This window comes from Punica granatum, chromosome 6 (genome assembly GCF_007655135.1).
Source record: "Punica granatum isolate Tunisia-2019 chromosome 6, ASM765513v2, whole genome shotgun sequence".
Lineage (NCBI taxonomy): Eukaryota > Viridiplantae > Streptophyta > Magnoliopsida > Myrtales > Lythraceae > Punica > Punica granatum.
This window is the reverse complement of record NC_045132.1, coordinates 22,644,118-22,671,968: the sequence shown is the minus strand read 5'-3', so window position 1 is coordinate 22,671,968 and position 27,851 is coordinate 22,644,118. Positions and strand designations below refer to the sequence as shown.

The following is a 27,851-nucleotide window of genomic DNA, read 5'->3' as shown; positions in this document are numbered from 1 at the left end:
CTAATGGAATATGTGTTGCTGAGGAGGAGTAGAAGCATATGAATGTGTCAGGAGCAGAGAAAGGCTGTTGCAGGAAGCTGCGGGGCATGGCCCTAAACTTGCTGAACTGAAGACTCGAAAGCTGTTGGTTCCTGAGATGAAAAGAAAAGAAAAAGGAAGGAAAGAGGAATGGAAAGAAATCATCGGAGGGTGCAAGCAATGGGCGTGATCAGTCGCAGGAAGGAAGCAAAGTGTAGGCTGTAGAGCAGAAGATCATGCTGCCCCACTTGCCTGCAAAATCGAAAAGAAGCAAGAAGAATAAGCAGAAGAAAAAGGAAAAGAAAAGAAAGAAAAATGAACAAATCTGGTATAGGAGTCGGCCAAGTTGGCCATTTGGCCGACCTCTCTGCCATCAGTAAATTTTTAAAAATTTTTATTTTTTTCGTACGAGCGTCTTTTGGGCTAAATTCGATTTCTTGGGATTCGTTGACAATTTCGGAATGAAAACTTTAAAATTGAGAAATTCGAAAAATAATCGGCTTAATGAGAATTCCAATTGACATCGACGGAGATTGATCTCAATAAAAATCGATATCGGCCCTTCGCAATATGCCAGTCGTAATTGCTAGATGATTTTCGAAATTCAATATTTAAAATCAGATATCCGAAAAAATTTTGGGACTACCATTGTGTTCAAAAGATTTCGAGGATCGATATTATACAAAAAAAAAATATTTTTCAAGCCTGAGTATCGTCCCGAATTTTGAAAATTGAAATTAATGCACGTGAGGCCTAAAATTCTCGTCTTTTTAGTCAGTTATCCGAAAAATAATCCGGAATCACAATTGCGTTCAAAAAAATTCGAGAACCAATATTATGTGGAAAATTATTTTTCAGCCTCGAGTTTTGTTCCAGATTTTGAAAATCAAACTTGATGCATGTAAAGGCCGAAAATGTCACGTAGAGTATTTTTTCTGAAAATACAAAATTAGAGTTAAAAAGCAATGAATGTATCAAGGGATAGTTAGAGACAACTTCCTAGATAAATGGAAAATGTGATTGGGTCCTCTTTGATAGTTTCCGAGCACCGATAGATCAAAAAGGGTGTTGACATGGGATTTAGATAATTTTTGTATATATATTAGAGTAGACTACCACTATCGCCCTCAATTTATGCCATTGTCACCGTTTTTATCCCAGACATATTTTTGCCACCACTTGGCCTCAAACGTGGGCGTTACGTCTACCAATTTTGCCCCTCCATTTTCCCCCTTGACAGAAAGATGACTCGGCGTCTGACTTGGCGTTAACGCCGTTGTTGACAATTATTTTTTAATCACAAGTGAAGGCTAGTCGCAGACGACGTCGTTGGCACCCCCACCCCCCCAACTGATCAGTTCCTTCCCCTATTGTTGGCGCCAATCTGACACTTACGCCCAATTTTCTGAAAAATTCTAAAACCCTTTTGTCTATCTTTTGATACATTTGAATGAAGACTAGTTAGTGAGGAACTGTGGAAGATTCTCTGAGGTTCTTTCCACGCATTGGAGCAATCAAGGTGAGGAAAAGCTTTTTCTTTCTTCTTTTCAGTTTGTTCGATGTGGTCCCCTTATTCTTTGTTCTGGTTGTGGTCCCCTGCTTTTGTCATTATGCTGGAGCATTGAAGTTGTTGTTGGCTTTTGTTTTCTTCATGTGGTTTTGACTGTTTGTTGGTTAAAAAGCCTTCAGTTTGTTTTCTTGAGTTGCTGTTGGCTTTTTCTTTTTCAGTTTGTTCAATGTGATCCCTCTTATCTTTGTTATGTTTGTTGTTTTTGGCATAATGATTGTGATTTTTGGCTTAATCATTTGTTTATTCACAGTATGATTGAAGATGACTATTATACTATCGTTTTCCATCATGGGGGCTTGCTTGTGTCTGAACCCCAGATGGAGTACATTGGGGGACAAATTGATTCATGGGACTATGTGGACATTGATCGTATATCAATTTCATTTGTTGAGTGGAGGTTTGAAGAGCTTTGTATGGAGACAATGCCAAATACAAGACAGTTTATTGGTTGGATCCAGGTTTAGAAGTAAATGATGGGCTAAGACCTCTTGAAAATGACATGGACGTTAGAATGCTTTACTCTACTATTCGTGAAAAAGCTCAAAACAGAGAAATACATTTATATTTTGAGCATGAGGATGACATGGTAGAGGATGCTGCCAGTAGTGAGAATGTTGTAGAGCATAATGAGGATGAAGTGAAAGTTATTGATGGAGATAGTGAAGATGATGACTGTGGAGACAGTGAAGATAATGCTTATAAACCAAGACATAAAGATGAGGGTGGAGACAATGATGATGATGAGAATGATGCAGATGATGAGGATGATGAAGATGATGAGGATGAAATTGTTGTAGATACTGGAAGTGACAACCCAGGATGTTCTGGTAATCCAAAGAAGCCAAAGAAACAAAAGTGGAGGGCATGTAATGGTAGGCCTATGTATCCAAATGTTGAGGATGTTCAGAGGCCCCATGAGGCAAGAAAGATAGTTGATGATGATGAAGGGGGTTACCATTCTGATCATATGGAAAGCATTAGAGGGGACAGTGATGATGAAGGACGAGATGAGATTAAGCCTCCACAATTCAATGAAGGAGCACCATTTTGACAGGTCGATTTGCAGTTATATATGTTTTTTCCAACATTGAAAATGTTTAAACAAGTTGTGAAGGACTACACAATAGCATTAGGGAGGTCAGTGAAACTAGTGAAGACTGACAAAGGGAGATGCAGGTATATATGTGAACAAGGTTGCGACTGGAGCATATTTTGTTCTTGAGCAGAAGTTCATGGGAGTTATCATATCAAGACTTTCAATCTCACTCATACATGTAGCAGGAAGTTGAAAAACCATCAAGCTACTAGTAAATGGGTTGCAGACAAGCTTGTCGAATTCATGCGGCAAGTTCCAAACATGACTGTTACTGATGCCTTTAAGTACATGGCTAGCACATTCCAAGTTCGATTGGCTGACATGAAGATTTACAGAGCTATGTGCATTGCTAGGGAAGTTATTGAAGGTTTTGAGAATGAATAGTATGCAAGATTGATGAATTGTATGGAGCTTTTGACAAGCAATGCTGGCTCAACTGTAGAGATACATGTTGAGAGACCAGACCTATCTTTTCCAGCGATGTTTGATAGGCTATATTGTTGCTTTGATGCATGTAAAAAAGGAGTATTGTCTGGTTGCCAACCTCTTATAGGTTTAGTTGGGTGTTTCCTTAAATGTTACTATGGAGGCACCCTGTTAGTAGTTGTCAGTCAAGATAGAAACCATTCATTTTATGTCATTGCATATACCATTGTTGGCCAAGAGACCAAGGACACATGGAGTTCGTTCCTTACTCGACTTTTCGAAGATATAGGACATCCAAAAGATCAAGATTGGGAATTTATTTCGGGCATGTAAAAGGTACTGAGGTCTTTTACTGTAAAACATTGTGTTAATTGACATGTACAATGTTTGATGCAGTTTAATGACCAACTTTTAATTGTTTTGTAGGGTCTTCTACCAGCTATGGAAGAGTTAGCTCCAGGAACAAAGCATAGGTTCTGTTTGAGACACTTAGAGGGCAGTATATGGAAATATTAGAGAATTGCAGAGTTAAGAAACATGTTGTGGGACTGTGCTCGATGCCTGACAATGCCAGAATTTGAAAAGAAGTTTTTGGAACTGAAGGAGCTAAGTATGCATGCATGGACATATCTTAATAATTTACAACATCACAACTGGACAAGAGCTGTATTCAGTACTACAAGCAAGAACTATGCTTTGACCAACAATATGTCAGAGCAATTCAATGTAGCTATAGTGAAAATGAGAGGTAAACACATCATTTCAATGTTGGAAGAAATAAGGGTATATCTTATGAACAAGATGAACAAAATCAGGAAGCAGTTGACACAATATAGGGGTCCAACCACTCCTGCTGCACAGACCAAGCTTGAGGTTGCCAAGCAAATGAGCAATTCATGGATTCCACTATGGGTAGGAGATGAAAATATCTCAGTGTTCGAGTACAACATGTAGTGAGATTGAATGAGTAGTATACTGTAGACATTAAAGAGTGCACTTGCTCTTGCAGAGAGTGGCAACTTAGTGGGATCCCATGTGCTCATGTAGTAACTTGTATGGGTCATAATGACCTTCAACCTGAGCTTTTTGTCAATGAGTATTACTCGAAGGAAATATGGGAGAAAATGTACATGCCATACATCCACCTAGTGAGAGGATTTGACCAATGGAAACATAATGTAGATGATCTTATTCAGCCTCCTAAATATTGCAAGGGTGGAGGGAGGCCTAAGAAGAAAAGAAGCAGAGCCAATGATTTGCTTGATAATCCATTCAAGGCAAAAAGAAAACTGAAGACATTCACATGAGAAAAGTGTGGTGGGAAAGGTCATAACATTAGATTGTGCAGGAGAACTATAAAGAAAGAAAGACCATCAAAGAAGGCCAAGACTTTTGCAAATGGCAAGGTAGTTTCATCACTTGAATAATTGAGTATTAAAAAGAAATAATAAGGATGTTTGTAATGAGAATTTCACATTTCTTATTGTGCATGGCACAACAATCAAGGCTGAAGGACAGAGGGCCAGCACAACTGCTCAAGGACAAACGACCAGGAAAAAATGTGAAGGATAGGGGAACAGTAGGAATGGTCAAGGTCAGGGCAGTAGCAGAAATGGTGAAGGGCCAAAATAACAACCCAAGAATAGTAGCAGTGATGCATCTCCCTTATCCATTCAAGTTTAGGTACTGAGTAGCTCATTCAATTCAAAATAGTTATTTCGATCTTTCATAGTTAAAATGGTATTCTTATATCATTTTTGTAGGATACCCGACCTGAAGATGTTCTACTATTTATACCAACTCTAACCATTTCTAATCAAGTACAGGTATGCATACTAAAATCCACTATATCATATTGGTTTAGTTGTAAAATTCACAGTAACATATTGTATTGTGCAATGAATTACAGAAAAATTGGACCAATGGATGGGGGATGGCTCCAAGTAGGCCATATGTATATGCACCACCCCGACTAACCATGACAAGTACATCAACAGTGAGACCAAGCATGCCAAGTACATCAGCAATGAGATCAACCATGGCAAGTACATCAGCAGTGAGACCCCCACCTCGCAGGCCAAGCATGCAAAATCCATTTCGATCCCCTCCACCACCTGTTCAGATGAGACAACAGTTAAGGAGTCCCTTTCAGACACTAAATCCATCTCCTCCACCACCTGTTCAACATGATTTTCCAATAATCACCCTTGCACAATTTGACATCAAGGGGCATAATCGCGTGATAAGTGAATCTGTGCAGCCATCAACCAGGGTCACAAGGGCTATGTCAAAGAAGATGGCTTCATCACCCAACTCCAACAACCAGTCGTGAAACAACTTCATTAGTAGGTGTTCTTTTGAGTAGGGATTCCAGTATGCATATTTGTTTTAAAGCAACTTAATTAGTGGGAGTTCTTTTTTGGGTAAGAATGTTGGTAATGCATATTCCAGAAATGTATATCAATGTATAGCTCTGTCGAGCACACTGCCTATTAAAAACAACATAGTAAAGCAGTTGTGAAGCACAAGCACATCAATGAAGCAGTTGTGTATGGTTCTGAAGCACTTTTAATGAAATGCCAAAGTTAAAGCAGCTGTGAAGCACAAGTACTTAATTTCTCTGCAGTTGTATATGGTTTTGAAGCAATTTTACAGATATGACAAAGTAAGAACATTCTCGTAGAATAACAGGACTTTCATTGCTGGATTCATCATTTGATACACACACTATAGGAGTTGTTTCAAACAAGAATATCAAAATGTAAAGCAACTTCAGAACAACCAATCTTATATCACTCTCATATCGTACTTCACTCGCACTATCAAAACAATCACCAAACCCATAAACACAACCAATATTCCTAAAATCCAACAAACAATTCTAAGTCTATTCGGCAGTTTCTCATTGGAGATATTCATCCTCCTCATACGACTAATCAACCTCTGCTCCTCAGAAACCATGGATGAGCTCCCAAGCAGATCTTCCCATTCGAAGTATCCATAGCTCCTTATCTCGTTCTTCTTAAATGGGCATCGGTAGAATCATGGTTGTTACGATTTTACGATTCAAGGGGTAGCTAGCGATTCCGATTTTATGGCATGAATCGAGACGGTAGAATCGTGACTGAATCGCGATTCGAATCGCAGAATCGTAGAATCGGATTCTATGATTCTGATTTCAACCCAAAGTCGTATGCCTCCTCTCACTCCCTCATCATCTCTCTCATTGTGCGACAGTATTGCTCATTGGTTCTTTTATTTTATGAAAAGTTTGAAACTTGCCTCTTGGCTGTAAGTGATAGGGACCTAGAAAGTTTTTGGAAATGCTTTGAATTGGGTTTCGGCCGTTTCTTGATTTCCGCCTGGTTTGAGATGATTTAGGCTGGAATTTTTTTCGACTTTTTTAAGTGTAGATGATTCTAAGAAGGGACAGACCAAGAAGAAGTTAAGGAGGAAAAGCAATTTTGCCTACAGGATCCGTGACCACGGTACTATATCAATTTTCATTGGAAGTTGTTATATTGGAAGCGCTCTCTTGTAAAAACTAAGTACCATATGATTTTGATAAACGAAGTAGGAGGCAGCAGGATTTATCATTTGATATTTACTTCAACTATTTCTGACATGGGATTTAGTGTGTGTATATATATATATATATGCTATTTTTTTAATTACAGGTAGAATCTTACGATTCGCGATTCGATTCTACGATTCACGATTCCATGACCCTCGACCGATTCTAGGTTGAATCACGATTCTGACAACCTTGGGTAGAATGCTCTTCCATGGTTTGCTTTAGTGTGAGAAGTCATCTTCGCAGCTCTTACCCCGCAATTGCAGAAGACCAATGTGACATCGTCTGCGACTGGCCTTCACCTACAATTAAAAAATAATTGTCAACAACGGCGTTAACGCCAAGTCATCTTTCTGTCAAGGGGGGAAATGGAGGGGCAAAATGGATAGACGGAATGCCAATGTTTGGGACCAAGTGAAGACAAAAATATGTCAGGAATAAAAATTGTGACAATAGCATAAGTTGAGGGCAACAATGGTAGTCTACTATAATATATCTATATATTATAATGAATGTGGCCCAGTGTCAGAGGATACAAATGCAACACTGCAACAATGATTGACTTCTAGAATTCTTCGTTTTTTTCTCGAGATATTCACCACAAGAATCGGACAGTAATGAAACAACGGACATGTGTACAGACACAAGGATGGCTTCCTCTCCCCTGAGAAACAAACATCGGTATAGACGTTTATGAACTGATATTACATTCCACTATAAATATATATACATATATATATATATATTTGCACATTTTAGGACATATTTTATGTATAATGCATAGTAAAAATTAAAACCACCGTGAATTACATTTGTGGATTTCAATCCAGAGACTCTTCTTATTTCTAGGTCGTTTTGATTTATCTCACTTTCATTGACCTATATGAGTGACTTGGAGTAATTTATTTTCAACTTTATACGTGAAATTGTACATATAATATGAGAACCCATTTGTATTGTTGTATAATAAAATAATTTGTTGTTTATTGTAGAATAACTATATAATGTTCGTTTAATTAATCATCGTATTTATACTATATAATATTTGTTTAATGAACCATCATATTTAGTTTTATCAGTAGCATTTTTATAGATTTTTACCCCATATATCCCATTGTTTCACCTTTTTTTAAATCTATCCTATACTTTTAAAATTATCAAAAATATCTCATGGTTTACATTTTTTTTCCAAATCTATTCAGGCATTATATTCGTTAATAAAATGTAAGTAGATTCCAAATGTATCCCATAGTTTTAATTTTTTTCTCAAACCTATCACAGGTCAAGGGTCACAGTGGCAAGACCGTTAAATGTTGACGGAAGATATAACAGTGGGATAGATTTGGAAAAAAATGTAAACCATGTGATATTTTTTATAATTTTAAAAGTATATGATAGATTTTTTAAAAAAAGTGAAACCATAGGATATATGGCGTAATTTATCCTTTTTTATATTTTAATTACGTATGTAGAATTGTATATAAAACTAGGAAGCTTGGCTCGAGCAGATGCACGGACGACATTATTTGTGGGCACTGGTAAGAGGAAAAAACATTATTTATGGATATTATTTATGGAAAAAAAAACATTATTTATGGATCAACGATTATAATACTCTGGATATTATTGAGGTTTTATAAAATGTAGCTTGTACAGAACATAAATAGGAAATATGATGGCATGAAAATTATACTAATTTATAATATAAAAAAATGTAAATTTGATATATTCAAGTAAGGTTCATGTAAATCTATTTTGTTGGGTAGGTTCATGTAAATCTAAATTACAATGGGAAGAAGCATTGAATATTGAAATGAAAACATGATAAGAGAATAATTTGTACAGTAAAATTAAAAGTAATTCAACTTTATACATCACTACGATCGTAACAGGTTCCATCCATCTTGTTCCAGCGGGCATCACTGATCTTCATCTCCGTGGATAGGGAGCTTCTTCCTCCTGCAAAATCAAGAGAGAAGATGGGAAAAAAAGAATTTCATCTCCCAAAAGAGAAAAAATGATTGAACAACTTGCCTTCAACTTATAACCAACATGGTTGAAAGCATGGCATCCTCTGAGTCTCCCCTACTCGATATATCAAACTCGCTGTTTTCCCTGCTTCACATGCTTGTCATATTGGATGCATATTTTCAGAACTACTGGCTTCATCGTCAAAAGAAGGAATATTACGTTTAGATCCTTCAAATGGCGAATAAAGATCGGCCTTACTTTTGACAGCATCATTCGAAGCATGGACAATTCCTTGAAGGCTTGAATTGAGGCCTTCTTCAACTCACCTCTTGTTGTCCTCACTGAGCACAAATCAAAAAAAAAAAGTTAGAAAAGAAGCATAAATAAGGTAAGCTTTACACACACACACACATTTATATATATGAACAGCACTCTCAAATTGAGCACAAAAGAAGGAATATTACATTTAGATCTTTCTATCTATCTAAGTTCTTGTAGCTTGTTCATACTCCTTTAAATGGAAAATGAAGATCGGCGCTTACTTTTAATAGCATCATCCGAAGTATGGACAATTCCTTGAAGGCTTGAATTGAGGCTTTCTTCTATTCAGCTCTTGTTGTCCTCAAATAAAAAGAAAAGTAAGAAAAGAAAAATAAAAAAGGTAAGCTTTACGCACAGATGCACACACGCACACACGCACACATATATATGATATGAAGAGCATGCTCAAATTGAGTCTACAAATTTGAGTCGATGCTGTTTATGAAAAATGTATATATGTATATATATATATATAGAGAGAGAGAGAGAGAGAGAGCAAATAAAGTGAAGGCATCTGTTGCTTCCTTCAATTGCCATCATTTTCTTGCTTCCTCCTATTGCCAATTCTTCCTTCCCATAGTCCCATCCTTTACACCTAAAGCTTACATAGTGTCTATCATTTTAATTTGCAGTGGAGTTGTCATGTTTGTGGAAAATGATTTGAAATTTGTATATTGTTTAACTTTCAACTAAGTAAATATGATAAAATCAATTAAAGTTTATTATTTATTCATTAGAATATATAGAAAAAAATAAAAGTATGGGTAGTATAGAATCCGTATTATCCATACTATCCTAAATTCAGGCCGCCTGCTGTCTCACATCCGGGGTTGTCCCTTTTGTCTCCCCAAGGTACGTTGGGTATAATTGTATCTGTATAGTAAATCTCCCAACATGCATATACAGCGTCGGAGCACAAAGTTCCGTATCAAGGAATGAACTTCCAACTATCCTATTGATATTTCAGGTCGCTGAGGGTGATCTCGGGCATGACTGGAGGAGAAGGCAACGTGGGAGCAGTGCTCACGCAGCTGATCTTCTTCAAAGGGTCGAAATACTCGAAGGAAACGGGGATCACGCTGATGGGAGTGGTGATCATAGCCTGCACTATCCCCATTATGTTCATATACTTCCCGCAGTGGGGTGGAATGTTCTGCGGGCCATCGTTGAAGAAAGAAGCGACCGAGGAGCACTACTACAAGGCGAGTGGAGCGAGGAGGAGCAGAGCCAAGGGTACCATCTCCAGAGCATGAAGTTCGCCGATAACAGCAGAAGCGAGCGGGGCAGCAGGGGAGGACCTGTTGCGGCCTCCCAGGTCGAAGATAACTACTAAGAAACCCGAATTCGTAAGCATTTCACAGAGATAAATAATAATAATAATAATAATAATAATAATAATAATAATAATAATAATAATAAGAACCTAGAACGTATATAATTAAGAATTGTATTGTCTTGTGATTATTAGTGTGAAATTCTAAGTTCTGCTGCTCTTTTATATTATTATTATTATTATTATTATTATTATGTGTTCAGTTGAGTTGTATGGAATTAGGGGTAATGCATGAATCGAAGAGTTCGTACGTGATCAAACCAAATCTCTCATCCTCCTCTTTTTGGTCCCTTTTTATTTTTGTTGGTATTTTGAGCTAATTCTTTTTCTTTTATCTTTGGGTGAATTTGCGAGTTAGATTAAGTGATCCATACATAATTAGTTGGAACTTTTTTTTCGCTACAATAGAGGCTCATGGATCTAATAGAATGAAATGAAAATCCTACATATCTAATAAAGAGACGCGAATAGTCCTACATGAGTATTGAATTTGGAACCTCTTGATCACCAGGTAAGGGCATGCGTCACTGTTTTATACCTTCTTTAATGAAAAAATCTTATATATAACGATTATACATAACGAAATTCACGTGGCAAAATCACAATACTTTAAAATAACCGATTCTTAGTAATTTTTAAAAATATCACAAACATATAAAATTTTAAGGGTACCAACTTTATCTTCTTTCAGCTTCAATACGTGGAATTTAGTGGCGAAAAGGACAAATATGTGTTGACAACAACATTGTTTCAGAGGACACGAGAATGGGAACAGAACGCATCTTTGTAGATTAAACTAGAGAAAAAAAAAACAAACACGAAAAGAAAGGTAAATGAATAATTATTCATCTACCGTAAATGAATGATAATTAATCGAAATAGTTATAACTTGTAAGTGAGTATTCACAGATTCTTTTTGGCTCAATTTTTCATTTATATGCATTTTTATTTGGTATTACTCATCCGAATACTATCATTAATCAATCAACTTGCGAAGCTTGCTATCCCTCGTAGTCGTCTAATGGTTTAATATTTTTATGAAAGGTAAATTCCAGAAATCATACTTGTAATTTTGCAAGGATAATAACGTCTACTCCTTTCAATTCAAAATAGGATATTCCCCTTTTTTTTTCTTTTGCTGAAGTGGCAGTTGATTAGGTGCCACATATAATTCTTATTGGCGTGGCAGTCTAGCGCTTTTTGTTTTTTTGGATAAGTGTTTATGCTCTTCCATTAAACCAAAAGGAGATAAATTTCTCTCTGGTGCCTCCTTAACAGGAGGATTTTGTCGAGGCCAATCAGAGATTGTCACGTCACAAGTTATCGGGTGATTACCGGTGATGAAATAATAAAAAACTTGTTAAATAGTAAGACATTTATTATTTAATAATAAACTTATTGTTTTTGAATATAATAAAATATTTATTAAATCATAAAAAACTTTTTATACTGTAATAAATTTATTATTTTAAATACAACAAACTTGTTGTTAAATAGTAAGTTACCTTGCTAAATAATAATATATTTTTTTTCGAAGCTTCAGTAAAAGTGCATTTTTAAGCTGACTCTGTATCCTAGGCATTTCTAGCCAAAAGTATGTACAATGTTCACTTATCATGAACAATCATCAACTAAGAATTAACAGCTAGAAAGAAACTTCAAGACTAAGACATTTACATAAAACCCTTTGTAGCAAGTGAAACTTCCCGTTTAGTTCCCGCTTGGGAATTGATCGAACCCTCTTCACAAGTTGCATAATCTGCTGAAGCAAAGTCGGGACCGCAACAGCTTTCTTCTAGCGCTTTGCAACATTCCGACTCAAGAACGAGTCATTCCGACTCGCGAACGATTGTCACAATACCAGAGGTTTGCGAGGTGTTCTTAATTGTATCTGTTTGAGGTTTCTTTAGGAAGAAAATAGCAAATGACCCATCAATGGTCAAGTGTATGATCTAGCCATTGATCTGTGGGCGGACAATATGCTTCAGTAAGGTGAGAGAACATTTAATTAAGTAATTAATTAATCAATTAACTCACTAATTAATTAACTAGTTAACTAATTAATTAATTTATGGGACACTAAATACTGACAGTGCAGATTGCAAATTGTGCAGAGAACAAATGGAAGAATACTATTGGATGAGTGGATGTATGACGTGTTTCCTACTCTTTCATAAACTTTTTCTCTATTCTTACTTATAAAATATCCCAACAGGACATAAAAATATATTATTTTTCTTTTATTTTTTAGTTATTGGAAGAAATTAGGTACTGAAAAAGGAAAAAGGAAAGGAAATTACTGACAACTAGTTCTTTTTTTTTTCGTGCATTTCACGTGTTCATATTCATATATCTCTATATCATTTTTATCATAATTATTCATATTTTTAAACATTAATTATTTTATACAAAATAATAATAATTTTCGATTTTTAATTTTAATATATATAATAATCTTCAATAATTTTTTTAATAAAACTTATTATAATAATAATTTCTATTCAATTAATATGCATCACATTTTTAAATTAATCGTTACTATGAATTTATCACATATATTAAGTTTTATAAATAGAATATAAATTTATATTTTTAAAACATTGTTAATAACGTCCTTTTTCTTTATATTTTATTTTTACTTTTTATCAGTTAATAGTATCATGTTATAAATTTGTTCTTTCATAGAATCATGATAATTTTAGAAATTTCATATATATATATATATATATATATATATATATACCATCAATTCTTTTCTTAGTATTTAAATCATTTGGTATTTATATATATGTTCATTTTTAACGCGCGCGCGCGCGCACACACACACACACATTTTTATATATATTCTTTCTTATAAAATTATTCTAATTTTTGAAACATATATTTACTCTTTAACACGATAAAATATGTTGAAAGTTAATTTGAAGTTTCATTCGATAATCAAGTAATAAAATTAGACTAATTTTGAATGGTTTGATAAATATCTTTTAACTAATGGTCTCAATACATTATATATATAACTAATCGATCAATGTATGATATGCATATTTTTATTGATATTCAAACAAAATTGTGTACGTGTTTTTTAAATACAAAAATTTGATGACATTCTTATTTCAAATATATATTTTTTGTTTTTTATATTACAATAATTTGACCCCTTATAATAAAATATGCTTGGAGTTAATTCGAAACTTCATTCTATAATCATGCAATAAAATTAGACTAATTTTCAATGGTTCTACAAATATTTTCTAACTAACGGTCTCGATGCATTATGTATTTATCTAATAATTGCACAACATACATATTTTTCTAGATATTCAAACAAAACTAGTTACGTATTTTTTAAATACAAAATTGGATGACAATATTTATTTTTTATTTTTTATATTACCATAATTTCACATATTACAATAATTTCACCCTTATAATAATAAAAATTAGGTTAATATGTAATTAAATAATTAATTTTTAGTATACTTAATTGTCACTTAATTTTTAAATTGGGCCATTTCTAATAAGTCGACAAGATATTGGGTTTTTATAATTGGGCTTGATTTGATTAAACCAATTCTTTTAAATTTTTAATATATTATTTAAATAATTTTTTTCATTAATGAGAGGGTATTTATTTACTTATATATATGATTATGGATGGATGGATGGATTATGAAATGTTATTAGAACATGGATAAGATAAGGAAAACGCAGAATCTACAACATACATCACCTTCCTGCATTCAAAAAATGGCGGCAGGAAGGGAATCATTCCTTCTATTTAAAACAAAAACAAAAAAAGGACTTCCAAAAAAGAAATCAGAATTCAGAGTGGATCTCTTAAAGTCAGTGTGCACGTTTAGTCACCGGCACAATATCTCGTGAGACCTCAACGTCCTCTTAATGGAGCCGCTCTCGCTCCTCAAGCATCCATCAATGCTCGAAGGAAGCAGTGGAGACGTCGACTTCCCATACGAGTTGTAGCACAGTGTCTGCCGCAAGCCCACTTCGGACCGTGGGGAAGGCTTCAACTGGACACCTATGAGGTTCACGTCAGTGCATGGGACATTGCGACTGCATGCGAGGTAGATGGGTTGGACTGCATAGGTACCCACGATCTGGTCAAACTTCACGCCAGTGATCGCGACAGCTTTCGACTGGTTTCTGCAGTAGACCTTGTCACAATAGTATTGGTCTATCGCGATTGGGACCTTCACATTGGAGACTTGCACGTTCGAGAACGATACGTTCTCGACAGATCCAAGCCCTCCCTTCAAGGATAGGACCATAACTTCGATTACATACATGTATATTATCAAAGTAATGTATGTACAAGATTAGTCCCAACCATTATATTAGAAAATATCCGTGATTTTAATGAAAAATTATGTCCTATAGCTTATTGGTATTATTAATTTACCTGCCATGTCTTGATCCTTAGACCGTACATAGTACTCTGCAATGAACTGTTCTCAACGGTGATATTCGACACACATGCAACGCTTTTATCTTTGCCCAGTCCTCCTAAGCTGTACGTAACTCCAAAAAAGATGAGTAACTAATTTCAAGCCCTTCAATTTTCAAGAGATAGTTAAAGAAATTATCAGCTTTTTATTTAGCTAATTCAAATTAAAATATTATATTATCACTCCTGAGGAGTGATGGGATCCTTTTAATCTCTTTACTTTTCCTTTGGAAAAGTCAGTAAATTGTTTAATGAAAAATTAATAAATTAATCAATAATGGATTACCTTATCCCATGTCCAGGGCCACAGTTTATATGATGAACATGTACGTTGGCGCAACCAGTCTGTATGGATACACAGTCATCTCCTACACACCGACAACTAATCAGTAAAATTAAATGTACCAAGACGCAAATTGCATTTCATTATTCATAATTGATCGGTCACTTACCACAGCCGATGTTTGAGTGTTCGATTTCGGCATCCCGTGTGTTCTGCAGGTGGATGCCGTCCGTGTTAGGGCTGTCACCAGGTGATGAGATTGTAACATTCGTGACCTTAACACCTGCAGAGTTATCGAACTTAAGATGGCACAGTGGACTGTTGACGATGCTGATGTCTCTGACTGTCACATTGTAGCTCGAATAAAATCTCACGGCCTGTCTCAGATAGGCTAGAAATGAGTTATGCATCGACACGTGAGGTTGCTGTAGAGCTTAAAACTACGGCTGCACAATGTAAAATAGGAGTACGAGGGGCTGGACATACCGTAGGTTTCATATGAGGAACATGTTTTAATTTCCTCTGCAGGAAAAAAAAAAGAGTAGAAAAAACTTAACTTAGAAACTAATGGTGTATATATGTAGATTAGACTACAGAGCCATTATTGTCTATAATTTATGTATTATTAGGTCCTTTCCCATACCGAATGTCGGCTCCGAACTTACTAATTTATAGAAGGTGAGTGCGCAACTGAAATAAGGACGGATAATAATCTTCCTGAAACAGTTAATTGAGCCTGAGTCGAAAAAAATTGTTGTACATAAATTGAACCTGAATGTGCTGCACTTGATCGGAGAGACTCCACCAGTTGGAGCCCTGACCATCGACCATACCAGTGCCACGGATGGTGAAGTTTTGGACCCACTTGAAGTTCAGCCACTGGAACCAGCTCGACTTTGGCCATGAGCCAACTTTCGGAGGTGCTAACAATGTCCCATCTATCTGTTGGCAATTATTCAATGACATATACGGTCAGTTCTTCCCTGTCCTATAAGCACATAAAACATGACACCCGATTTACATTCGAAGCTGATATCAATGGACACGACCTAATGTAATGTACCACACAGGAATTGAAAAGAGCAGTAGCAAATCACCAGCAGAACAAGATCAGAGGCACAAGGGCCCTGAAGAGTGACGGGCTTGATCAGGAACTTGAGCTCTGGTGGGATTCTCAAGGTAGACGAGGGGACCTTGCAAGCCACTTTCCACGCAGCCACGAGTGCCTGTTTCTCATTCAACATTAATCAGTTCCACCGATCAAATTTGCACTATATACAAACTCATTATCTATTAACATGGCTAAGATATGAGAAGGATTTTATACCGACCTTAGAATCATCCGACTCTCCATCACCCTTGGCTCCATAAGAGAGGACATCGAAAATGCTTGGCTTATCTGGAGGTGCCATGGCAGGGCCCGTCGAGGGACCATGATCGGCCTTGTGGCGGCCTCTATGCTTTGAGGGCTTGTGAGGCTTGGCAGCCTTCTTCCCGTGACCCCTCTTAGCCTCGATCGGGGCTACGTAGTGCATTGTTAGCAGCACGGCAATGAGAAGAATGCAGAGAAGGTGCAGTAGAGTTGGGCTCTTGTTTTGCTTCATTGTTTGTGATTGCAATATTAGTTTCCGCTAGAAGAAAGAACCTCGAGCCGCTTTCTACTATTCTTCTTCCAGGTAGTTATAGGCGGTTGGCCTGGGGGATGAAATGACTGAAATAGCCCTCTGCCTCTTTTCTCTTTTTGGCCGGTTAGTGCTTTGGAATATAAGATGTGTCCTTACATAATCATTTTTTGTTTCATAGGTTTGTTTTTCTTTTTCTTTTTTTCTTTTTTTTTTTGGAAAGAAGTCGACAATCTATTTTTTTGGAGTGCAACCATGGCGATTTCATGAGCTTAAGACTTACCTAATTTTCGGACTGGCTTAAACAAGTCATAAAGTTATGGCTGATCATATTTGTAATTAAGAGTTGTTTTCCGCAGTTGCTCGATATTGTTCAAATTTGATACTTTGAAAGAGGAGGAGACCCCCTTATCTTATGCATTGCAACAATGATCTCGTTAACTGTCTTATCATGTCTTCCTACCGATGCACTATGAAGTGGGAATCTGCTCATGCATAGAAGTAGAATTTCAAAGACTACACAAGGACCACCGGCCACCCGATGGAGAGCCTCATCATTCCACCGGATTATAATCTATACTAGAACAGTGATGCTGCAAACTAGAATTAATGAATATGAGGTGCGAGATGGCTTACACCAAAATCATTTCTTGCACCAATAAAATATTGATTGAATGGTTAGTAACTTCAATTTTCATAAGGAGAAGAATACATTTCGATTCAAGTCCTGGAAAACGCAATTTTTGAGAGAAAAACTGACATTTAATACTCGATTTTCTTGAATTGTGGGACCAATATTTCTCATAATTAAACAAAAAAAAATTCATTTGCCCTCACCTTTTCCTCAGTTAGGGAAAAAAAAAACAGAACACGGACAGAGGACAGCTTCATGAAAAGAATGTCTATTATATTCTTGATAAATAGAATGTCTCTATTATGTTGTGCACGGGTGAGCTTTTCCTAATTTCATACCCTTATCTAATTAAATCTCGCAAACTCATACCCCATTATTATTAATTAACAAGCTTATCCACCCCAAAAGCATACACTTTTATTTTTAAAAAAATTTCATTAAAAAATTGTTACCAAGAGAGTGAAAAAACAAAGTATATGTACACAAATCATCCACTGCCCCAAAAACACCCTTAGTTGGAAGGTTAGGTGGTCCTAGGTTTTTAGTTCCAGACAAATGAGAGTCGCCCATTTCCACTTTTTTCAATTAATTAAACTCTCCTTTAATCATCACTTAAACATATATTTCGACAAAAAAAAGGTACAATTGATGCCCTAGATTTATCCAAATATCAGTGCTTCTTTCTCTTTCAAGGGACACTCGAGATCAGTACGATACAAAAACGGATCATTCATCTTCTCTCGATATGAATAGAAAAGATTTTCTTGTTAAGAATATCCTTACTAAGAGAAGCACTCGAGAGCTTCCAAACTAGCCGAACGCGAGGCGTCGACCTTTCATCTGAGTACCACAAAAGAAGGAAAAGAGACCATAGGATGATTTAATTTCTTTTTTTTTCTTTTTCATGTTCAAATTTTGAGAAAAATGTTTGTGGCATTTTTCCTTTTGTGAGTTTTAATTGAGATTATTAATATTAATTATTAATATTAGTGGGTCGCATGTTCCAAAAGGCCTAGAAAGAGGAAGAGAATTCTTTTATAGCCTCAGCTCAGCTGTATGGGCCCACAGTAACTTTCGAGCTCATTATGATCGATTCCATTTATGGACATTTCTTGTAGCACGCCGTGGGCCATCTAGTGGGCCAGGCCCTTCCCTTCCGTGGAATACTGCATTTCCCCTGCCAAAATATTCTATCAACAGCACGAATTGATGTTTGGATTAAATACTAGTTAATAGGTTGAGAATATCTCGTAATTACATTATAAAAAAAAAAAGTACTTGGTTGGAGGACTTTTGACATCTCGTAGTGTGGAATACTATTTCAATTTTCATGGTTTTCGAACCATGGCAATTTCATCAAAGTACGAATAGCAATTACATATGTATATTCATATTTCCTACGCAACGCAAATGATTTTCCTTTTATTGGTCACATAATTTATGATGGCTTGTAATTGCGGCAAATCTTTTAAGTAAATCCCCATTCTACATGTTTTGGGCTGGGTCCTCACCGGGTCCAGAAGGAGAGATCGGTCGGGCCACTGAAGCCCAACGGGGCAGTCCCCGATCGGCATGTCGGGATTAACTCGGCTTTCCACGGCCTTTTCACGCTACTGCCTCGCGAATGTTCATCACTATCCGTGTGATATGGCATACCACGCTATTGCTGCACGCCATGCAGTCTGCACCATACTAGGTGAGAGCATATGTTCCCTAAAAATGTGTGATTCCAGCTAGAGAAACTTCATTAACGAACCGAGCTATGTGTATGTTCATCCTGATCCGATTCGGCCCCGATGCTTTCTGATTTGGTGCGAGCTGCTGAATCAGTTTTCTAACTCTTTTCCTGCAGGTCTGTGTTAATCAAATTCTCCTAATTTTCCTCCTTAGAACTTCATGAAATGGCCATTTCTTGCTATCAATAGATTGAAATTCAAATTCAACTTAACTGAATTTAATCAGAATTTTAATATATACAGCTGCTACTCCTGCTAATTAAGACAATGCGACCATTCTTCCAAGTCAAACACGATTTCTTTGAAAATAATGATTAAAAAAAGATTTATCTCAATACTCAGCACTTTAATTGTGATTAGTGAGACATTCTCTTATAACGATAACGGTCTTTGAAATCGTAATGAATCGTATATTCCTATGCAATGAAATTTTGAGATCGAGTTTGCTTCCTAACAGTTGAATGAAACTGAATGTTTGAATCCCAATTTTGATCCGATATGAACTCGATCTGCCATGTGCGTACACGCTAAGGGCAGTTATTTGGGTCATCACACGGATTGCGAGTCCAATTAGAGGGGTCATCTCCAAAGTCATTCTTTAAGCACAAATAAAGAAGAAATTGGACCCCACTGAAATAAAATTAACCATAATTAGTTGGTTGGATTAGTTATATCTAATCTAATGCTTTATGCATTGGATTTGAATTGACATTTGAAAATTGCCAATATTTTGGACTAGGAGATTCTAGTGTAACTAGGGGCATGAGATACATTTAATATTTCAGAGTAAGTATTTATTACAAAATGCTGAACACTTGAATTGAGTTGATGTACTGAACATTTAAATTTAAAATATAAATAATAAATATCTGTATCAATCACGAATAATAAAAAGCATATAATATGTGAATTGAAATACTAAACATTTGAATTTAAAGCAATTAACATGTTACCATAACTCTTTGTCATGTTAGAAGGTTACCTTTGAACTAAATATTTAAGTAAATGAGTAAATTTCGACGATACCCCTTATAATTTAGTAAATAATCAGCAACACCCCATCTTTTCATAATTAACCACAAGCCACCTCTCCTTCTCATGATGTGGCTCCGGGAGTACTTAATGGTCGCCATGTGGACGTTGTGTCACTCGGTTCCATAAAGTCAGATATATCATGTTAGTCTACGAAGCATAATGACACAACATCCACGTAGCAACGATTAAACATTCTTGGCGTCACATTTACAAAAGAAAGATGATATACGATTAATTTTGAAATGATGGGGTATTGTTGATTATTTACTAAATTATGAGGGATATTATCGAAATTTACCGGTAATAAATTCACCGATGCATAGCACCCCATTCATGATCTCCATGCATATTTTTAGCGAACAATTATCAAATCGAGTCCCTGGAAAATTAGCCGTCGCGTTGATAGTCTTGATCTCAGTGGCTCCCCTTTGGTCATCGTTAATACCTCTCGATCACCGGCTGCGGACTCTCACCGATCACTGCCGGTCAATGATTGAACATTTTTTCATTAAAAAGAAAAAAGAAAAAAAGAAAAGCTGTTCCGAAATCAATCGGTTCTAGAAAGATAAAGTTGATCTCAACTCAAGACAAGTTGGCTCGATTCCATTCTATTTCATTCATCCCTACTGGGTCCCGCCGAGGTGTGAGGGTCAAACCTCATGAAATTGCACCCATGGATTAATAATCAATATACTAATGACTTGTGCTCTACGCCAAATATACCATCTCCCTCCCTCTGCATTTTCTTCTTCTCCTTCTTCATAATTAGTAAATCAAACCCAATTTCCGCAGTTAATCAGTCGTCATCATCATCGACATCGCCAGTCAAATTTAATCACGGAGGAAGAAGACCATAGCAGCACACCACGCCTCACCGCAGCAGAAGACGAAGAAGAAGAAGAAATTTCATTTCATTCCATTCCATTCCATTAATCCATCATCATCAGGGCTGGCCGGGGGTCTGTCTTTCCATTTTTCTTCGTCCACTCCACTCAGCTCAGCACTAAACTAAACCGCGTTTTAGGGATTAAACGCGGTCGTTGACTGGGAAGTCGACGGAAGACAAAAAATGGAATGGCTTTTGGGGCAGATTTTCTCTTCTCCTCTCCTCCTCCTCGTTCTTTTCCTTGATTTTTCCACAGCCGTACCTTTGACTTCTGCACCTGCATCAACCCCCCATTTTATCTCTCTCCCTCCTCTCTCTCTCCTTGTTCCCATTTTAAATAAGGAATCAAAATTGAGCTACCCCCGATCTTCCTCTCCTTCTCTGTCTCTCTTGAAGACTGGATCTTTCTCCAGGTATGTTACGAGGCTCTGATCTCACTCTGCCCCTCAACAATCAATATTCTTGAATTTCCATGAAGCTTTTCTCTCTAGTAATTTATTAGTGATCGCTAAACAGTCATCTGGGTCGATCAAAGAAAAACTTCTGTTTCCTTTCCTCAGCTCTCTGTTCTGTTCCAATTCTCCCAGATTCAGAATTTCATAGTTTCCAAAAGTCTTCTACTGATCTTCTTCTGCTCAGTTTTCCTTGGAAGAAATGGAATTTTCTTTTTCTTTTTCCCTCTTCTGGGCTTTTTTTTTTCCCCCTTCATTTGAAAGAAAATATATTCATAGTCTATATTTTGGTAGTAATATTTTCTTATTCTATTTGTTAAGTTGAGATCAGTTTTCGCTCCCAAGTGCCATGCCGACTTCTAATTACGAGATTCAAGCGCATTTTTTAAATTCTTTTTAGTGAGAAGATTATCAGTAAATATCTCTCCTTCTTCTTCTTTTTTTCCGATTTTATCACGGGGGATCAGCTTGAGTTAATAAATAGTCTCGTTCGAGGTCGAATTGACCCTGACTACGAAATGCATTAAGGTATACTGATAGTCATGAAAGGGTAATAACAAATTGATGATGGAGGGGGGGGGGGGGGGGGGGGGGACGACCACATGGGGAGTAATTGGGCGGGCTGGCGATGGGCTTTTCGCGTGGGCCACACTGGGGCCCACTCTCGGATGCAATTTAAGCAGCGTCGGTGAGGAAAGGGAATGCAAATCAGGACACTGCAATTTATATGCCGGCATTTTCTTTTTCCGATCACAAAGGAAGCTCATACAAAACACGAAATAATGCAAGCATATTATTTCTCGAGGACAACCAACCATACTTTCGGTTGGGCCTACAAATTTCCCCCCGCCCCCCCGGTGCCCTGCCTGCCCTCTCAGACACTGTTCATGTGTGGACACGTTTAATCGGTCTTAGACTTTGAAGAGGAAAGAGTTGAATGTGTTGTTGGTGACAGCAGCTCTCCCTCGTTCCATCCTTGTAATTAGCCGCATTAATGGATTATATTATATGATCACGACAATATCTAATTCCTAATTTCACACACGAAAAGTCTAAGTTGAATCAAATCCACTATAGCGACATTTTCCTACTGATCCGCGTGAATTCGGGAATTAGGACCAGCATATCGAATGCACTGCGTGACGATCAACTAGTAACATGTTAATTGCTTCTTGACCAGCCCGAGAAAAGACTCCGGAGAAGAAGATTATGATGACGACGATGGTCCGAACGTCAGCTTCTCTCCACCTCATGGTCCTCATCGCGGCCGCGATATTGGTGTATGAACCAGCGGAAGGAGATCCGAGGACGCAGACGGTCAAGATGATTTGCTCCAACCAACTCGAGCACAACACCACCATCTTCGTGCCCAACTTTGTCGCCGTCATGGAGAACATAAGCGGACAGATGAGGACCAAAGGCTACGGACAGTCGATTATAGGCTCCGGCCCCGACGCCAACTACGGGCTCTCCCAGTGCTATGGGGACCTCTCGCTTCTCGACTGCGTCCTCTGCTATGCCGAGGCACGTTCCCTCCTCCCCCAGTGCTATCCATACAATGGGGGACGGATATTCCTGGACGGATGCTTCATGCGGGCCGAGAACTACAGCTTCTTTCAGGAGTACACCGGACCCAATGACACGGTTGTATGCGGGAACCAGACGAGGAAGAGTTCTTCATTTGAGAATTCCGCGAGGCAGGCTGTGGCCCGCGCTGTGGCAGACGCACCAGGCAATAATGGTTATGCCAGGACAGAGTTGGCCAGGTCTGGTGGTGTAAATGAGTCGGCCTACGTGCTCGCCGATTGCTGGAGGACACTGGACCCGAGTTCGTGCAGGGCTTGCCTGGAGAACGCGTCCGCTTCGATACTCAAGTGCTTGCCCTGGTCCGAGGGGCGGGCACTGAACACCGGCTGCTTCATGAGGTACTCGGACACGAACTTCCTCAATAAGGAACCCGGAAAGGGGAGCAACAGAGGTAGTTGCTGCACTTCATCTGAATTTGAACTTTTACGTTGATCGGCAATGACTCTTTTCTTGGAAACCCATGGAAAAAGATTTTCATTTCCGGGGTTCGTTTTGATTGGATTCCTTGTTAACAATTGCTCAGGGACTATAATCGTGATCGTGGTGTCGGTCGTTAGCTCCCTCGTGGTCTTGGCAGTCGGAATAACGATCGGAGTTTTCATCTGGAAGCAGAGATACATCCAGAAGAAAAGGAAAGGTGAGATGCTCTAGTCTGCAGAGCCATCCAAATTGATGAAGCGAATATCATATACCAGTTCGATCGCTGATTCGCCTATGTTTCTTCAATTACTAGGCCCGGACAATGCGAAAAGGCTGGTGAAGATACTTCACGACAGCAGCTTGAACTTTAAGTACTCTGTGCTCGAGAAGGCAACAGGATCTTTCGACGGTGCCAACAAACTCGGGCAAGGCGGGTTCGGGACAGTTTACAAGGTAGTTGAGTCCTTTCAGAATGTTCTAAAGATTCTTTCAGAGTTCGCCCGACTGAGCAATCCGATATTCTTTTTGCTGTTTCAGGGAGTTCTTGCTGATGGTAGGGAGATCGCTGTTAAGAGGCTCTTCGTCAACAACAGACACCGAGCAGAGGACTTCTACAATGAGGTGAACATCATTAGCAGCGTGGAACACAGAAACCTCGTGCGGTTGTTGGGCTGCAGCTGTTCCGGACCCGAAAGCCTTCTCGTCTATGAGTTTTTGCCTAACAAGAGTCTCGATCGTTTCATTTTCGGTAACTGCCTGAACCTTCATCTGTGCGTGTGCTAAGAATGTTTTCGATTTTTCGAGAGGAGAGGTCATATGTCCGAATTAAAAATGGTCAGATGTAAACCGAGGGAAGGCGTTGAACTGGGAGAAGAGACTAGAGATAATGATGGGGACAGCGGAGGGTTTAGTCTGTCTCCACGAGAATCCGAAGATCAAGATCATTCATCGGGACATAAAGGCGAGTAACATCTTGCTTGATTCAAGGCTCCGGGCTAAAATAGCCGATTTCGGGCTGGCAAGATCATTCCAACAAGACAAGAGCCACACCAGCACAGCAATTGCAGGAACTCTGTGAGTATAAATCCGCAGCGAACTTGCTCTTTCCGAATCTGTTAACTTGCTGCCCAAGCTGACCCGTCGAGATGAACAGGGGTTATATGGCTCCAGAGTACCTTGCTCACGGTCAATTGACGGAGAAGGCAGATGTCTACAGCTTCGGTGTGCTACTGTTAGAGACAGTAACAGGAAGGCAAAACAACAGAGGCAAAAATGCTGAATACTCGGACAGCATCATCACTATCGTAAGTTTCAACTGCTCTGTATGTAAATTCGATAGCAACACCCGGAATTTCATGGCGTCGAAACCTCTGTAATCTTAGTTACATCTTGATTTTTCCTTTCTGGGGGTTTGCAGACATGGAACCATTTCCAAGCCGGTACAGTGGAGGAACTCTACGACCCGAACCTAATGTTAAACAACTACCACAACAGCAGAAGCATCAAGAACGAGGTTCTAAGAGTGATCCACATAGGATTGCTCTGCACCCAAGAAGCTCCTACCTTGCGACCTACGATGTCTAGAGTTCTGCTGATGCTGACAAAGAAGGACGACGAGCTCCCAGCGCCCTCAAACCCACCCTTTATAGATGAGAAGACCATGGAACTTAATGACTCCTACGAGGACCACTCTTATCACCCAAACAAAAACGCTTCCGACTCTGTTGCTACCATCTCCACCAGTTCTTTCTACCCTAGGTGATCATTTCCTCATCTGTTCCACTTTGAATGGCATCTACTTCGTCTAACAGAGCTATGATAAAATGGATGAAGAATTAAAAGGAGAGAAGGGAGAAACCATTGATGCATCGGCAGAAAAGACCCAGATATGAGGTTGCAGGTGTGCAGCTTGACAAAGTTCAGCCTCCTATTAGTAGAAGTAGACGGCGAGTTTCTGATTCTGCAATCGAGTTATTTGTACAAACAGTTGCGATTCGGGATTTAGATAAGTTTTGTATATATATTATAATGAATGTGGCCCAGTGTCAGAGGATACAAATGCAATACTACAACAATTATTGATTTCTAGAAATCTTCGTTTTTGTCTCAAGATATTCACCCCAAGAATCGTACAGTAACGAAACAAAGGACATGCGTACAGACACAAGGATGGCTTTCCCTCCCCTCAGAAACAAACACCGGTATATACGTTTATGAACTGATCTTATTTGAACCTTCAGAAGAAGGTGAAAGTTATGCCAGCACAGACCATTCCTGTCTACCGTGTAGCAACTAAGTTCCCCATGAGGCCGGCTCCAATCTCGTAATATTGAGCATTCGAAAACCCTGCATCCAATGCGAGTTTTTCCAACTCTGCACCTGCATTCAGTAACAGATTTTTCGATGAGCTAAGATAGAAACAGATGATATCAGTCAATTATCAATGTAGCTAAAGAGAAAAGGCAGATGTGATCAATTGTCAAGAACAAACAGACCCGTTAAGAAATCATTGATTGAGCTTTTCAAATATGCATAATCCTCGGCAAGACCATAGCTTGATGCTACTGGGACAATCGCATTGTCAATCATCCAGTCCTGGAAAATTATGGCAAACCTCAAATTATAATGCTTGTAATTTCTTATAGTGGCAAGAAAATCAAGCGAAACAAGTGTATATCAAGCTAGTATCAATTTCTTCTCGAGTTCGGGGAATGGCGCAAAAGTACAATGCAGTGAACCGAGAACGAATTGCCAATTAACCACTCAGTAAACCATTCAGCTTCAACCTTTTTCTGCTTAACTCGAGATTCTTTTTTTCCATTTAAAGTTTTACCCGAAATGAGGAGGAAAGTGGCTGCAAGGATTTATTGAAGTCGAGAACCGATATTCTGGATCCTGAAGAAACCAAACAAAGAGAAACAGGAGATATATTATTATCAGAGACACATATCGGTTTTGCATTTTCTTTATTTTGGAGAAGCACATCACACACCTGAGTTCACCACTCGAAGCATCTCCCGCATACTCTTTTCTCTATCTACAACATTTCTTAGCCCATACCCCATAGTGATGGCATCAAAGTAGCTGTCGGGAAATGGCAAATCGAGCGCATCGCCTTCAATCCACCTAGCACATGCGCACCAGAACATCAGGCTTCATGTAACAAGAAATGATAGCATATGATCACTTATTATCAGTCAACATAGGCCCTGAATTAGGATGACCATTCCATGAGCTAATGTAGCGAAGGAATCATCATGGATTCTGCTATCTGCCATGTAAATTCATGGCTTTCCAATGCACACTGCGTTCGTGGTGCTCACTCAATGTTCTCGAAACATGGTCTTGCACGCAGACTTTGCCGAGATGAAGCCACCGACAGCTGCTCCTTCGAGAAATCCAAACCAAACACCTAGAAAAATGTCAACCCGTAAATCGTGCTTCAGCCTCTACATCAGTATAAACATGCATCATCGTACAAAACGAAACACGCGGATGAAACCAAAGCAGAACAGACCTTGCCACTGGAACCGACTTTTTCCGACAAGAGAAAGGTCAAGTCCCCACTTCCACAGCACAAGTCCAACACACGATCCCCCAGTTTGGCTCTGCTCCGTTAGCTCCAAAACGTAAAGATAGGTTCCCCAAAAACCAACAACCGAAAAACTGGCAATCGACGACCGAAAGTTCAAATCTTTAGCAGAAAGAAGAAGTAGAGTTCTGTTACCCGCTCCAGGAAATGGTCATGCGCTTCCATATCCGGTGCTGCCCCAAGCTCAGCAGATCGTTCAGCTGCACTTCAGAACGGATGGAATTCAGAAGAATATGAAAGAATTGAAGAGACCGAAGAGTGATAAGGATGAGGCGCACATTATCATAGACAGGAGCAATTCGGTCAAAGAGCGCCTGCCTTTCTCCCGCGGCGCAGCGTACCGGCTGGCACCGGCGCCGGACAGGGGCCGGCCAGCAACTGGGAAAATTGGTCGGAGAGAGCTGAAGTGAAGCCATTGACAGCAGATCTCCTTTCATCCGCTGCCGGGGAAATTAGAGCGGAAGTGTGGACCTATTTAGTTAGGTTAATTTCAATTCGGCCACTCTAGTTTTAGTAAATTCGATATTAGCCCAACTGCATTTATATATTTATCTATTATTAATATTTACCCTTGAGAGGGCGTTTGGTGCGAGATAATCCATATGGATTATTGGGAATTAAGTTCTCTAGGTCCGCTAAATTACTTTGTTCGGCTGAAGTATATTGCTAGTGATCTTGATATCCAAGGTAATCTACTTTCCGAATTAGCTAGTAATATAATTTCTCAGTAAGAATGCTGACTTATCTTATTTACTAGCAAGATTACCAGTAATGTATAAAACTATCAGTCCATTTCAAACATGGTAATGATCATTACCCATAATTTCAAA

General features: G+C 38.4%; 4 protein-coding genes across 4 annotated transcripts; 2 read left to right on the top strand and 2 right to left on the bottom strand.

The window, feature by feature from the left end:
* The first annotated feature begins 1,839 nt into the window (after positions 1 to 1,839).
* LOC116212264 (pheromone-processing carboxypeptidase KEX1-like) lies at positions 1,840 to 2,639 on the top strand. Its single transcript, XM_031546827.1, has 2 exons — positions 1,840 to 1,957; positions 2,047 to 2,639. The coding sequence occupies exons 1-2, from the start codon at positions 1,840 to 1,842 to the stop codon at positions 2,637 to 2,639; spliced, it is 711 nt and encodes a 236-aa protein (XP_031402687.1).
* An 11,379-nt stretch (positions 2,640 to 14,018) lies between these two features.
* LOC116211786 (polygalacturonase At1g48100-like) lies at positions 14,019 to 17,054 on the bottom strand. The gene is made up of 8 exons (XM_031546301.1): positions 16,389 to 17,054; positions 16,155 to 16,283; positions 15,829 to 15,999; positions 15,544 to 15,579; positions 15,227 to 15,434; positions 15,061 to 15,142; positions 14,730 to 14,838; positions 14,019 to 14,580 (listed from the first exon to the last, which is right to left on the bottom strand). Exons 1-8 carry the CDS (start codon positions 16,659 to 16,661, stop codon positions 14,173 to 14,175), a joined length of 1,416 nt encoding a protein of 471 aa, XP_031402161.1. The 5' UTR covers positions 16,662 to 17,054; the 3' UTR covers positions 14,019 to 14,172.
* Positions 17,055 to 20,875: 3,821 nt separating this feature from the next.
* Positions 20,876 to 25,517, top strand: LOC116211193 (cysteine-rich receptor-like protein kinase 2). The gene is made up of 8 exons (XM_031545453.1): positions 20,876 to 21,383; positions 22,603 to 23,400; positions 23,533 to 23,646; positions 23,743 to 23,882; positions 23,967 to 24,177; positions 24,269 to 24,503; positions 24,583 to 24,733; positions 24,847 to 25,517. The coding sequence occupies exons 2-8, from the start codon at positions 22,632 to 22,634 to the stop codon at positions 25,189 to 25,191; spliced, it is 1,965 nt and encodes a 654-aa protein (XP_031401313.1). The 5' UTR covers positions 20,876 to 21,383; positions 22,603 to 22,631; the 3' UTR covers positions 25,192 to 25,517.
* LOC116211194 (2-phytyl-1,4-beta-naphthoquinone methyltransferase, chloroplastic) lies at positions 25,480 to 27,480 on the bottom strand. Its single transcript, XM_031545454.1, has 8 exons — positions 27,300 to 27,480; positions 27,157 to 27,221; positions 26,947 to 27,037; positions 26,753 to 26,841; positions 26,422 to 26,555; positions 26,263 to 26,324; positions 25,925 to 26,024; positions 25,480 to 25,808 (listed from the first exon to the last, which is right to left on the bottom strand). Exons 1-8 carry the CDS (start codon positions 27,456 to 27,458, stop codon positions 25,708 to 25,710), a joined length of 801 nt encoding a protein of 266 aa, XP_031401314.1. The 5' UTR covers positions 27,459 to 27,480; the 3' UTR covers positions 25,480 to 25,707.
* Between the last annotated feature and the right edge of the window lie 371 nt (positions 27,481 to 27,851).

Coding starts and splice junctions, on each gene's coding strand:
- LOC116212264 (XM_031546827.1), top strand. CDS start 1,840: ATGATTGAAGATGACTATTATACTATCGTTTTCCATCATGGGGGCTTG. Junction 1,958..2,046: donor GGACTATGTGGACATTGATC/GTATATCAATTT, acceptor GGTTGGATCCAG/GTTTAGAAGTAAATGATGGG.
- LOC116211786 (XM_031546301.1), bottom strand. CDS start 16,661: ATGAAGCAAAACAAGAGCCCAACTCTACTGCACCTTCTCTGCATTCTT. Junction 15,435..15,543: donor TTCCTCATATGAAACCTACG/GTATGTCCAGCC, acceptor TATCTGAGACAG/GCCGTGAGATTTTATTCGAG. Junction 14,581..14,729: donor TAAGGATCAAGACATGGCAG/GTAAATTAATAA, acceptor CTATCCTTGAAG/GGAGGGCTTGGATCTGTCGA.
- LOC116211193 (XM_031545453.1), top strand. CDS start 22,632: ATGATGACGACGATGGTCCGAACGTCAGCTTCTCTCCACCTCATGGTC. Junction 24,178..24,268: donor TCTCGATCGTTTCATTTTCG/GTAACTGCCTGA, acceptor AAAAATGGTCAG/ATGTAAACCGAGGGAAGGCG. Junction 24,734..24,846: donor CGGACAGCATCATCACTATC/GTAAGTTTCAAC, acceptor GGGGGTTTGCAG/ACATGGAACCATTTCCAAGC.
- LOC116211194 (XM_031545454.1), bottom strand. CDS start 27,458: ATGAAAGGAGATCTGCTGTCAATGGCTTCACTTCAGCTCTCTCCGACC. Junction 27,222..27,299: donor TTGCTCCTGTCTATGATAAT/GTGCGCCTCATC, acceptor TCTGAAGTGCAG/CTGAACGATCTGCTGAGCTT. Junction 25,809..25,924: donor AATCAATGATTTCTTAACGG/GTCTGTTTGTTC, acceptor TACTGAATGCAG/GTGCAGAGTTGGAAAAACTC.